This window comes from Corvus moneduloides, chromosome 2 (assembly GCF_009650955.1).
Source record: "Corvus moneduloides isolate bCorMon1 chromosome 2, bCorMon1.pri, whole genome shotgun sequence".
Lineage (NCBI taxonomy): Eukaryota > Metazoa > Chordata > Aves > Passeriformes > Corvidae > Corvus > Corvus moneduloides.
This window is the reverse complement of record NC_045477.1, coordinates 89,289,702-89,303,067: the sequence shown is the minus strand read 5'-3', so window position 1 is coordinate 89,303,067 and position 13,366 is coordinate 89,289,702. Positions and strand designations below refer to the sequence as shown.

General features: G+C 37.7%; 1 protein-coding gene across 10 annotated transcripts in view; it reads right to left on the bottom strand.

Annotated features, from left to right (window-relative positions):
* OCA2 (OCA2 melanosomal transmembrane protein) overlaps positions 1-13,366 on the bottom strand; it is a 192,121-nt gene that overhangs the window by 45,962 nt on the left and 132,793 nt on the right. For all 10 annotated transcript variants that reach the window (XM_032100281.1, XM_032100285.1, XM_032100282.1 and 7 more), the window contains one exon: positions 6,869-6,962. In XM_032100281.1, the coding sequence (XP_031956172.1) occupies positions 6,869-6,962 (94 nt within the window). The remainder of the gene's footprint in view (positions 1-6,868; positions 6,963-13,366) is intronic.

The following is a 13,366-nucleotide window of genomic DNA, read 5'->3' as shown; positions in this document are numbered from 1 at the left end:
AAACTCTTTCATATGCAGAAACCTGGCATAAGAGGACATTATTCAACTTTATCATAATATACTTTGAAGCTGTGCTAAATTGATTGATTATTATCTATATAAATTAATATCTATATATATTTATATTTTATATCTATTTTTATATATTAATATCTATATAAATAATATCTAGAGTATGATTATAACTTTCCTTAGTGCCATACAGAGTGTCTGATTTGTCAATAGAAATCAACATTAATATTGCAAACCAAGATTTTTTTCCTCCTCAAGGTGCAGAAGAGGGAGTATTGCTTGGAAAGTGTCTGCAGAGGAAGAAAAGTAGATAATCCAGTATTATATTCTGCACTTAAGTGTTTTGAATCTTGCTGTAGCTTCTCTGCCTTGTTCTGTCTGATAGTCCAAGTGCTACATTTGAACGGAATATACTTCTTCTGCTGACAGCTATTCAGAGTCTGTATTCTCATATTGCAGCAACTCACTGATACAACACAGTCTTGTATATTCCATATATTTCTGAAAACAGAAGTGGCTGAGGCTTCTGGAAAGAACCTTCTGTCATTTATGACAAAGAAATGCACGAAGCAAGTAAAGAAAATTAAACATATCTCCACATATACTTTGTAGGAGCCCCAATGCCATGTGTGATCATTATCCTATATCTAATTTGCAGAACTTTATAGCTTGCAGTTATTTTACACAGATTGAAAACCATTAATAGAAGCATTTCAAAGTTATCAGTAATGCTAGCATTATAATCAAGTGATTTTGGTGTTTGGTATAAATTTATTTTCTAAATCAATATTACATATTACACATAGCTGTCTTATTTCCATTCTAAAATCTAAGACTTACCAACCGAACTATAAATCCTCACCAGTGCAGCTGAAACAGCATCCTTTACCCCATATACTTCATATTTCACCCTTAATGACATACATACATCTATATATGCATATCTGCCAAGGTAACACTTTCCAAGCTTAGAAAAATGTCCTTGCTGAAAAAAATATACTGGCTTCAATAGGGGGGTTATTTTCCCTATTAACTCAGTATCCTAAAACCAAATTGCTCTCTGACATTGTCTTCATCCAGACAAAGATATGTCTGTCAAATGGACACACTCAGTTTTGGCTGGTTTTACATTTTAGGCTCAAAACTTTCTTCTATATGTCTTCCATACCACAGAGGATACTCTTTGGCAATCTAAAGATTAGAGAATATACTTTAGTTGCAGGGAGTCTGGAAAAAAGCCTGGATCTCACACCAAGGACTTTTCAGCTCTACTGGGCTTTAAGAATGTCACACTGAAAAAGCATGAAGATAACCCAGAGCTTGAATGTCATGAAAGAGCTAAGGAAAACAGCAACTGGATTTTTATAGGAGGTTTCAGATCTGGATGTTACACAGGCAACAGCAAGAGGACAGTTTGGGGTCTCAAGTATCAGCTGTGGGAAAAGGGTCCTCATGTTTATATCCAGTGTTTTTCACACTACAACAAAACCCAAAATCTTTCAGGTAACATCTGAATGAGCTCTTCCTTAAAACAAGAAAGGAGTAGTACCATTTAATCGGCAGCAGCTAATGTTAATTAATTTCCACCACTGCAAATATCATAGAAACAATGCAAAGTACACTCAGAAAGTAAATTAGATATTAGTGGAAGACATATAAGAAACATGCTTCTAGATGTGTAAATTTAAAGGTATAATGCTGCTAAAGACTGCCCTGTGGTCTTTAAAGAAAACCTGTGATATATTTCCTAAATTTCCCTGTTTGATTTTCCTGCCTTTCAAAGTCAAGAGCAGCAACATCCTTTATCTTTTGAAAGACTGCTCTCATTCCCTACAGTACCACCCTTTGGTTTGGATTGAGCTTTATAACAATAAAAAAATATTTTTCTGAGTCTGGACTGTCTTGCCCATAAAACATAGAACTGAGCCCCAGGATTTCTTGTCATTAAAAGACTCTTTTAGTACCAATAGGAACTTCCAGTATTCGTGTCCTGCTTAAAATCAAGCTCAGGTAGGTATATTGTCTCCAAAAAATTTTCCTACCATTTCAATTACACATTTTATACAACAATAAAGTTCAAAACCAAAGTTGAATAGTGCTCTTCTTAAATAACAGCTATATTTTTACACCATGCATTCAATTTTTGGTAGACTTTTTTAATCTTTCAAATTGAAAAGCGTTATACAAATTTGATCTATTGTAACCATAAAAGAACCATAAAGTATCTAGAGTTTTTCGTAATGTTAACTATCATATATTTAATATGATTTATGCTTTCTGAAGGATATACTTTTCTTCATATTGCAGAGAAGGAGGGTTTCTTTATGAATATAAACAGTATTTTTAGCTTTATACCTTCAGTGTGTCTGAAGCTTTAAAACTAGTATAGGATTTTATTCAGCAGAATCAACAGGAATAATAAATCAGTGCTACTCCACTGTGCAAGGCCCCATCTTCACCAGAGACCTAAGGAGGGCTGCTGAGAGGCAGAATAGCTACAGTACTGGACTATTGAGAGAAATCCCACTGTTTAGCTATGCTGTGGGATAGCTGTAATAGCAGTAATTAGCACAATGTCCAGTGGATAATGAATTATATTCACACCTGGGTTTTGACCCTGTAAGGTTAGAAGAAAAGTGCCAGCAATCTTCTCTTCCTACCTCCTGTCTTGACGTAGAGCCTACAACTGAGTTGTGTGGCCAGAATAGCACAACTGAATGCATCCTAGAATCTGCCTATTTCTGCAGAATTGTAACAGCAATGACTTTCAGGTGTTGTCCTTCAGGAAAACATACAGAGAGGAAAAATAGTGCAAAACTATACATTGTAAAAAATATCCCCTCTGGACCATATTAAAAGTCACTGCAGCAGAGGTTTTGCACTTTGCTATGTTAGCAACTGAGATCTCAGAAGGTAGGAACTTTCAAAAATTATTTTGATATTTTTCTTTCTTTTTTCAAAAGCATACTGTTTATAAATCATGAAAAAAAAAAAAAGAGAGAGATAAAATTGCAAATAAATGCCAGTTCTTTAAATGTCAAATGTGGAAAAACCCTTCAAATAATATCTTATCTATAACATCTTCAGCTTAGTAAATAGCCCAGTTCTACACAATTGAACAATCTTAATAGGTGAATTTCTGACTGTACGCTTACTCAATTTAAGTTGAATCCTTATTTTATGCCCTTTTAAAAGTCATGAGACAATATAAAAAGTGCAATTAAAGTTCCTCTTGTTCTGAAATGGCTGTAGCTAGCAACCTTCATTTGTTCTCCAGAATTTCAGGGCAGCATTCCCCAGACACTATCGGAAGGTCTACATAAAACTCAGTCTCCAAAGTGTTATAATTCCATCAAGTACTAGAATACAAAACATTAATGAATGAAGCTTTAGTCAGTGCCCTCTCATGCAAAAATAATACAGATACAGATTCATCAGAATGCCTCAGAAGTTTCCTCTTTCTTTACTTCCTTTAGTACCTTTTGTATTTCCTGTTTTCTTTGCCTTCATGTTAATTGTTACATGTTCATTGTTAACATGTAATTGAAATACTGGCAGATCACATAAAAAAAACTCCATGAGCAACACAATTTTTCCAGATACTTAGTCAGCCTGACCACTAATGCCCAGACAGATGTGAATTAATAGGGTGGTTCAGCATCCAGAAGCTTTGACTACTCAAAAGTCCCAAAAGCCTGAATTCATATGACCTGTCTTTGGGAACCCCTCTCAGTCACATGAGGGGCTCTGCAGAGATCATCTGGCAATGTCAGTGGATGAATAAACACTTTGGACATTCCAGTATCTCCATCACCAAACATGGAGGCTGGGGCAGCCAGACTCCTAACTTACAACTTAAGTTCTTAAAGATAGCTGGGAAAAATGTAGATCTAAATTTCCAGAACCAGATCCCCTGGAAAATTATCATGTTTATTTCTTAACTGTGTAGATTGACCTGTCCTGAACAAGAAAATTTCTGCCAAAAAGAACAGGCCAACTCTGAGGAATATCCAAAGACTTCAAAATTGTGACACTTTCACCAGGAACTGGTCATGGTCATTATTGTCCTTGGGTTTCTTGGTTAAGAGACAGGGTTTTTCATCCCTTCTCACCTTCAGAGACACATTTCACAGAACAAGGAGCATCTGTGCAGTATTTCTGTATTCCTTTTGTCTGAGCACAAGGCCATGAAAGACAGAAATTTAGCAGCAGCAGCTCTCTTTTGGGAGACAGTGACAACAATGTGGCAGTTATACTGTCAAAGGACTTTTCATCTTATTTGAGACTGACTCCATCCTTCTTTCATTTCCAGGACAACAGCTAAAGCAATGAAGGAAAATTACTGCCTTTTCTCATCCTATCATTCTTCCAAACTAGCTGCCTGTGCACTTTGTGGCAATAGAAAAAAAAGTAACTGCAACCACTGGAAATTGTTTAGGAGAAAATGAATGGTATTTTCCAAGACAGGTACAAAAGTGGCGCTCCCTTTACAGACACATTACCAGTGTTTACCCTGAACTCCAGAAATGTTATTAAATTACCTGAAATGAAGCTTCTGTAGTAAACAGCTAACCCCAAAATATGTAGTTGTAATATATTATTTCATAAGACTCTTCTTCAAAATGTCTTGTTTGCCAAGTTCCCTTGGCTGCAAAAGCAGTGATAAGATCCAATCTTTTGCCCTAAGCACCAGGCAGTAATGGTATCATTGTCATCTACTCCTTCCACAATTGCGTTAGCCTACCTTGAGGATTCCTTCACACACTTCAGAGATGATGACAATTCTCTTTTGGAAATAATGTTTAAGGAACATCAACACTTCCTTTTTTAAGAAAGAAAAGCCCCTTTTGCCCCAATTTTCAAGGCTGCATCTTTTAAAGCTAAAGCTTTTACACACTCATTCTACAACAATAAGCTCCTGTCCATTAGCTTTTGGACAATGAAAGATCAGAAGCATATTAAATTTCAGGCTAACACTCCTTAGAACACATTTGCCAGTATAACTCAGCATATGCTCAGCTTTATCCTAGTAGAGAACAGTGGGGAGAATTTAAGCTTTTGCTAATAATGATCTAACCTTTTATCCAAATATTTGTATGGAGCATATCTGAACACCTCGGCACCTCCTGTGGATCTCTAATCTCTTTAATTAAAATCATTCTCATGTTACTGCTTACATTTTTACTTTTGTCTCATACTGCATACACACAGAAGTCTCTCGAAATCCAGGCAGCCCTTCAACAAATCAAATTAAAGGAATTTGGGTTAAGATGATAACTGATAGTTTAGGAAAATCAGCTGAGACTGGTAAAGGTTCCAAGGCTGGTAAAGCCCCTCCCACTTAGAATACATCAGCATAATCTCACTAATTTTATATTCCTTATGCTTTTTTTTTAATCTGAAAATTTAATGAAATGAGAGTATGTTCAGTGATCAACAAATTCACAGAATCATAGTGTCATTTAAGTTGAAAAAGACCTCTAAGAACTCTGAGTCCTATCAAAATGTGAAGAAGACAATATTTTTATGGCAAACATCCATATAAAGATATGGTGATTATTCCAATCACTGGTTTTAAAGAGGAACAGATTCAAGTCACAATATAATGATGAATAATGATGAGCACAAAGAGATATTTCTCAAATGAATAACTGGTGTCTGATACAAATTGTCCTGCCTTTGCAACATGCTCTTAAAATTCAATCTGTAAATTACATCACTATAATCATTGTTAGGTATTAAGGTCACTTGTACTAGCAATCACTTAGCTGAATAGACAAACCCAAACTTGTATTGCACACAAAACTGGTTTTAGTTATCCCTGTGGAATCACACGAACTGTTTGGAGGGGCATGGAGGGGAAGAAGGGGTGGATCTATGGTGGAACATCATGTTATTAATTTTAACTTTATATAACTTAACTACCTAAATATTTAGGGATCAAAACACAGCCAATACAACGTAATTAGCATGAAAATTCTTAGTAAAAAGATAGTACTAACTTCACTTCTCATTGAAAACTTACACATTTTAATGGCACTTAGTGGACTTGCTATTTGGAAACATCATACTGTAAAATCTTCACAAGCCATTTCCAAAATGTAAAAAAATCCTTTTAAGTATTAATTTGAAAACTACTGGACTGTTATTCTCTCTTATTTTTATAACAAATAGAGAGAAAATCCAGGGCCTACAGTACATATATGCTATCTTTTCAGTTAAAAAAAAAAAATAAAAACAGTCATGAAAACATCTCCTTGTTTTGTGGTGATGTACTGACAATACACAAAATCCCAGTTAATATCAAGATGGGCACTAGAAGAATGCCTGTTAGCTTCATTATTAAAAGTACATTTCCCAAGGACTTCAAAAGTAGTTTCCTTACAATAAGGAGTGATAAATAGGTCAGCAAATGGATACTCAAATTATTTCTGTAAATCAGCCAGAAAACTTTCCAGTGACTTCAGCAGATTTTGAATCAAGCATTCAGATCTCAGCTATTATACATTTTCTGCATCTTTTCAATGAGCAATGATGGCTTTCTGTTCTGAAAGCCAAATGTATCTTTGTCTTTTCCCTCACAAAAGATCAGAACCCTATAAGCACCATCTGGACTGTTTCTTTGTATGTCTGTAGATTATGCAGATACAGACTTCAAACACAGACTGCAAAAATCCTATTGTAGCAGCAGCAACTGACTGGGATCCTCATCCAGGAGTGCTTTGAAGTTAAAGGAGCTGAATCAGGCCCTCCACATGCCTTGCATAGTAAAAAGATTGAACCTATTGTGCCAGTTTATACATCCCATAATTGCATAGCTGTTACCTTATGTCAGCTTTCTCACATAAACTCTTACCTCCAAGGCATGCACCCATGGCCAATGAGAATATTAATGGTTTCATAGGCAAGTTAACATCTGGATCTTTACTCAGATTGAGAAGCACAGGAATCTGTGGTTGAAGAAGAGAGAAAGGCATAATAGACTTCATTAGACAATTGGTATAGAGCCCAAAAATACAGCAGGCAGGCCTTCTAGCCAGATCTAGCACCAGTTCTCAGCCAGTAACATTCTTCAAAGATAAACAACTTCACCTTAGTTCACAAAAATGGTTTGAGATCAACATAATATTGTAACCACTTGGTTTGAAAGAATGGTGTAATCGGTACCTGTAGAGAGAAAGTTATTGGGAAGGGGAGAGGTGACAACAGTATTATCCTGTGTTCAATGTGTACAGACGTTTATGGGACCGAAAGGGAAAGAGAAAGAATAAGCAAATGTGGAACAGTAAGACACGAAGCAGGAAGAGCTTTAAGAAAATAACTGTGATATGTCTGAAAATTAGTGCTTTCTCAGCGTCTAGGAGTTTCAGTAGTGAATAGTTATGATATTTAATTCTCCAATTTGTCATTTTAATGTATTTCACAGTTCACCCTCACGGGGTATGATCTCTTCTGCTTCCTGAAAAATTCTTTAACTTTGATGGCTGAGTGATGCTCACCTTTATTGACTGCGTGTGTTCTTTTGGTATGGAGCAATATATAGGCTTTATGAAGAACTACAACTCTCCTCATTCCTCCCACCAGTGGTGCTACTCATCCCTCTTAAATCCTCTTATTGATTAGCCTAGATGAGCTAATTTCTAAACAATTATTCTTGAATTTTACATTGCCTGAAGATGTCTTTTTCTATTTTAAGGCCTAAAGAAGGCTCAGCATGCCCAACATCTTGTCTGGTTTTGCATGAAATAGTAAAGAAAGATTCCATTTCTCATCACAAACTTTATTTCTCTCAAACTGTCACAGCTAGAACATGGTATGCAATCCAAAATTAAGTTATATTTATTTACAAACAATTTAGTGTCTTGTTGTTGAGGTCAGTCCTAACGCTGTTGCCAGAAAGCTCTGAGTGCAGAGCAAACAATGCCCCACACCCCACCAGTGCACTAGATACACAGAGAGGAGACCAGAGGAGGGGCACTGGTACTGCTTTATCAGCGAGCGTCTCCTCCTGGGATGGCAGCAGACACACAGAGAGTGAAACCCTCTCAGCTATTTCTGCTTTCCAAAGATAACACTTGTACAAGTAATCACACACACCCTCATTGTGCCAGAGTAGCTTAAGCAAGTTACCAGGTCCTATAGCTGTGCAGTGCAATAGAATTCAGCAGGTAAAGAGCGGCCCAAAAATGCTGGTTAATATTCAAGGATCACCTCCTCCAAGCTCAGAAGCACATCCTGACAAAGAAGAAATCATGCAAAAATGCCAGGAGCCTTACATGGATGAAAAAGGATCTCCTGGAGAAACTCAAACACAGAAAAAAGAAGCTTACAAGGACAGGTGTCCTGGGAGTAATACAGAGGGATTGTACAAGCACCCAGCGATCAGGTTAGGAAAGACAAAGCCGTGACAGAATTAAGTCTGGCCAGGGACATCAAGAGCAACAAGAAAAGCTGCTGTAGGTGTCTTAGTGATAAAAGGAAGACTAGGGAAAATGTGGGTCCTTTCCAGAAGGAGATAGGAGACCTGGTTATCCAGGATATGTGGAAATGGCTGAGGTACTCAATAACTTTTCTGTCTCAGTCTTCACCAGCAAGCATTCCAGCCACACTGCTCAAGTCACAGAAGGCAAAGGTAGGGACTGAGGGAATGAAGAATCACCTGCTGTAGGAAAAGATTAGGTTTGAGACCATTTAAGGAAAGAGAAGGTGCCCACGTCCATGGGGCCTCATGAGGTATATCTGCAGGTCCTGAGGGAACCGGCTGAGGAAGTGACTAAGCCACAATGCATCATATTTGAGAAGTCATGGCAGTGTAGTGAAGTTCCCAGTGACCGGAAAAGGGAAAACATAACCCTCATTTTTAAGAAGGGAAAAAGAAAGACCTGGAAAACTACAGGTCAACCGGTCTCATCTCAGTACCTGGCAAGGTCATAGAGCAGATCTTCCTGGAAAGTATGCTAAGGCAAATGGAAAAGAAGGAAGTGACTGATGACATCCAACATGGCTTCACTAAGTACAAATGATACCTGGCAAATTTGATGGCTTTCTCCCAAGTCAGAGAGGCATGGATCTGATGGATAGACCACTTGGTGGATAAGGAATTGACTGGATGGTCATACTTAAAGAGTTGTGGTCAATGGCTCAATGTCCAAGTGGAGCCCATTGACAAGTGTCATTCCTCAGGGATTGATATTGGGACTGGTGCCATTTAACACTTTTGTCATCAACATGGACAAAGTGTTCAAGACCAGGTTAGATAGGGCTTTGAAAAACTTGGTCTAGTGGAAGGTGTCCCTTCCCATGGCAGGAGGGTTGGAACTGGATGATCTTTAAGGTCTTCCAACCTAAAGCATTCCACGCTCCTATGATATTGTCCGGTTTGTCTATTTGTGCAAAATGTCAATGAAACATCAATTCACACTGTTATTTTAGGGATTCATTGCTGCTCTACTTCACAACACACACTGTGCTAAGAACTGCCTGTGGCAAAGATATCTTCTGTGAAAACTGCAGAAAATATGCATTAATAGAAAACAAACTATTTGTCGCTTCCAAAACTGTTGATGATTGCTCTGTCTCTGCAGATAGCTACAGCCTAGTCTTACATTTTTATCAAGCAGTGAAATTCAGGACATCACAGAAAACTCTGGAAGGGCAGAAGGCAAGGAAAATTCAAAAATAAAGCTGGCATCAAGAACATGAGATACATATGAAACATTCAGCACTGCAAGAGAAAAGTGTCTGATAGTTTTAGAGGCAATAAACAGTGGGCCAAAAATTATTTACTTTCTAACTAAGACCTGTCAGAGACTAAGTCATTTTGTCAGCCAAATGGTTCACAGAAATTGTTTGTTGCTCTATATTGAGGAAATAGTATTTAAACTCAGGTAAAAGAGGGATTTACTCTGGCTGTCATTTTACTTCTGGTAATAAAAGAAAAATATAAACAGATGGATTCAGCATGTATAGCTGATAAAACATGTCAATTAAACTAAAGAGCATACTGGTAATAACATCATGTGACCTAAAATTCTAAGGTGAAATTCATGACTATTTAAATGACAATATTAGGAAAGTCCAGGCCTTAAAAATTAGTGTCTACCTGTCAAAGGATGTCATTGAGAGTTCAGCTGTTGAAAAAGGAAGAGAAATATCAGAGGTTTAATAGAGTGATACATAGAGCATCAGTAGAGCATCAATACATTTATTCTGCAGGCAAAGAAAGCTGGATATGCAACATGAAAAATCCCTTGCCATCCAAAAACTAAAATGTGAGAAATATAAGAGCCAAGCTTCTGGTTTATGAAATTTTCATGATAGAACATTATCTGGGTGTTTTTTAAGCAACTCCCAGGTGTATCTGTATATATTAGATTTGCAGCTGGCAACACAGATTAGATTTGCCGCTGGCAACACAGCATTTTACATACAGTCCAAGTTCACAGAGTTTCCCACAAAGTATTTTTCAAACTCAAAATTCGGGACACTGAAACTGTAAAAGGACCAGCTGTATCAGCTGAATGTTCACAAGTGCAGGGAACATGATGGGATTCATCCCAGAGTACTGAAGAAACCTTATGTTATGGCAGAACCCTTCTCAATCATCTACAAAGGGTCTTGGGGACCTGGGAAGGTCCTTGCTGGCTGGCAGCTTGTCAATGTTATTCCAGAAAGAGCATGAAGAACGACCCAGAGAATCACAGACCTGTTAGCGTAACCTCAGATCCTGGAAAAAACATAGGAAAAATCATACTGGGTACTATTGAAAGGCATTTAAAGAGCAATATAATCATCAGGCACAGCCAACAGGTGTTCACAGTGGGAAAGTCCTGTTTAACCAATTTGATTTCCTTCTATAATAAAGTCACCCTCCTCGTGGATGAAGACAAGGTAGTGAATGTAGTTTTTCTGGATTCTAGTAAGGATTTTGATACTGTTGCTCACAGCACGGACAAGCTGTCCATCTGTGGGATGAGCAGGTTCACAGTGCACTGGGTAAAAAACTGGCTGAAGGGCAGAGCCTAAAGTGTTGCAGTGAATGGGGTCACAGGTGACTGGTGACCAGGCACCAGTAATGTTCTTCAGGGTTCTAGGGCCAGGTCTGTTCAAAGTATTTATCAACAATCTCAAAACAGGAGTTGAATGCACCATTAGCAAGTTTTCTGGTGATACTAAACTGGGAGGTGCTGTTGACTCTCTTGAGGAACTATATGAAAGTCCTTGAGCATGTCCAGAGGAGGGCAACAAAGCTGGTGACAGGGCTGGAAGGCATGTCCTATGAGGAGCAGCTGAGGACTTCGAGCTGGTCCAGTTTGGAGAAGGCTGAGGGGGTGATTTCATTTACAGCTTTCTGAGGAGGGGAATTAGAAATGGATGTGCTGAGCTCTTCTTCTGAGATCCAGTGACAGAATACAGGGCAATGGCTCAGAGCTGTATCATAGCACATTCAGACTGGACATTAGGAAGCATTTCTTTACTGAGAGGGTGGTCAAAAACGTTCCTAGAGAGGTGGTCCGTGCCGGGGTTTAAGAGTCCTTTGGACAAAGCCCTTAATAACAGGCTTTAATTTTTGGTCAGTCCTGATTTGCTCAGGCAGTTGTATTGGATGATATTTGTAGGTCTCTTCCAAGTGAAATAGTCATGCTATAATTCTACAATACTTTTTTACAGTACATTCTTTACTCGGTGACAAGAAATTATTTATTTTCCTGTCACATGCAGATAGCTATCACAGTTTCCAGGCATGTTTATGCAAAGAAATGCAGTAAACACTCACTCATGCAGACATCTATTTAATTAGGGAGCTGGATCTTCACTTTTGAATTTAAAGGGAAGGGAAAAGTCCTGGGATTACAGTTCATTGGGCAATTTTCAACCCCCTCATCTCGTTTTGGGGCAGTTCATTTTCTTTGCATACAGGACAAATTATTTGAAATAAGCAATTAGAAGATATTTTGAAAACTGTTTTGTCTTCATGCATTTCCAATGCTCTATTTTAATGTAACAAAAACAGAATTTTGGCAAGACAGAAACAATAAAAGTACTCAACCTGTGATGAGCTAAGTGCATGCAGAAACCCATTGCACTGTTTCTTGTAGGGAATTCTCTTTGTACAGCATCCTCTGTAGCAAAACATACATGCTGTGTTCTGCCCTCTTCACGGAGTTTTCAGTTTAGCAACTTCAGTACATGAATTCCGTATGGTACTGACATTTTTGATTGTGGGTTACACCAGATTTTACCCTTGTCTAGAGCAGAGAAGAATTTGACCAACAACAGTGCTGCACTGAAAAGGTATTTTCAGGGAAGGCACTTCAAATAAAACACTGATCTGATTTTTGTAGTTTCAGAATTTTTTAGTAAGAGAGAAGTCTTCTCCATGTTGCTGAAGGCTGCTGAAAATCATCGATATGTTCACTCTGTTTAAAGACATGAATATTTTGCACTTTAAAATATGCCCATCTTAAAATAACTGAAAATATTTATGTTTTGTTTTTCAGACTGCAGATAATGTGTTGTGTTTTAGAGTAAGGAAGAATCCTAATTTACCTACATGGATACATAGAATCTCTTGAAAATGCCTAGAATTTTTTCTAGGAAACCATTTTCCTTATTGGTTTTCATTACTTCAATTCATAAAATAGTTTATTTCCTAGAATTCTGTGTAGTGCTGGTTCAGATACACTGATATTCTATTCCCCTTTCTAAAATATCAATCTTCACTTTCCACTTTTCACATCCTCTCAAAGTTTACTGACTGTTAAGTCATCCATAAATTTTAATGCTGTCAAATATGAAACTTTACATGAAGCAGTCAAATTTATCCAAACACAGATGAAATGAAACTTTTTGTCTCAAGATCCATTAATTAGGCATTAATATTTTTTTCTTTTTTTTTTTCTATACACGAAGCAAGTCATTATGAATCTGATTATCTCACTAGTACAAACACAGAAACTGAAAGGAAGTTTTGGACAACAATACATCACCTAGATTTTTTTAAAGGAAACACAACATCACAGTTACAGAGCTGTCTGCAGGTTTTTCTGGTTTGAGTCCCTTCAGCTATGCACCTAAGTCAAAACTCAGGCTCTAATGGAATTTTGTATTTCTTCCATCTCTTAAGTAGTTCCTGGGTCAAAACACTACACATAACAGAAAACTGAAAGAGTTGGAGCTTCACATCTACAGTGCCTTCAGCCCAAGGGTGCAGTCACCTCGCACAGAAGACTGTCCTCTCTCACTCCAGTTCTGAGTTACTATGCTGATTGTGCAGCCCATCCCCTCTCCCTGTTCCAAGTCTGGATGACATGCACTGCATATTGTTTTAGGGGATGAGTGGAGGACCTTATCC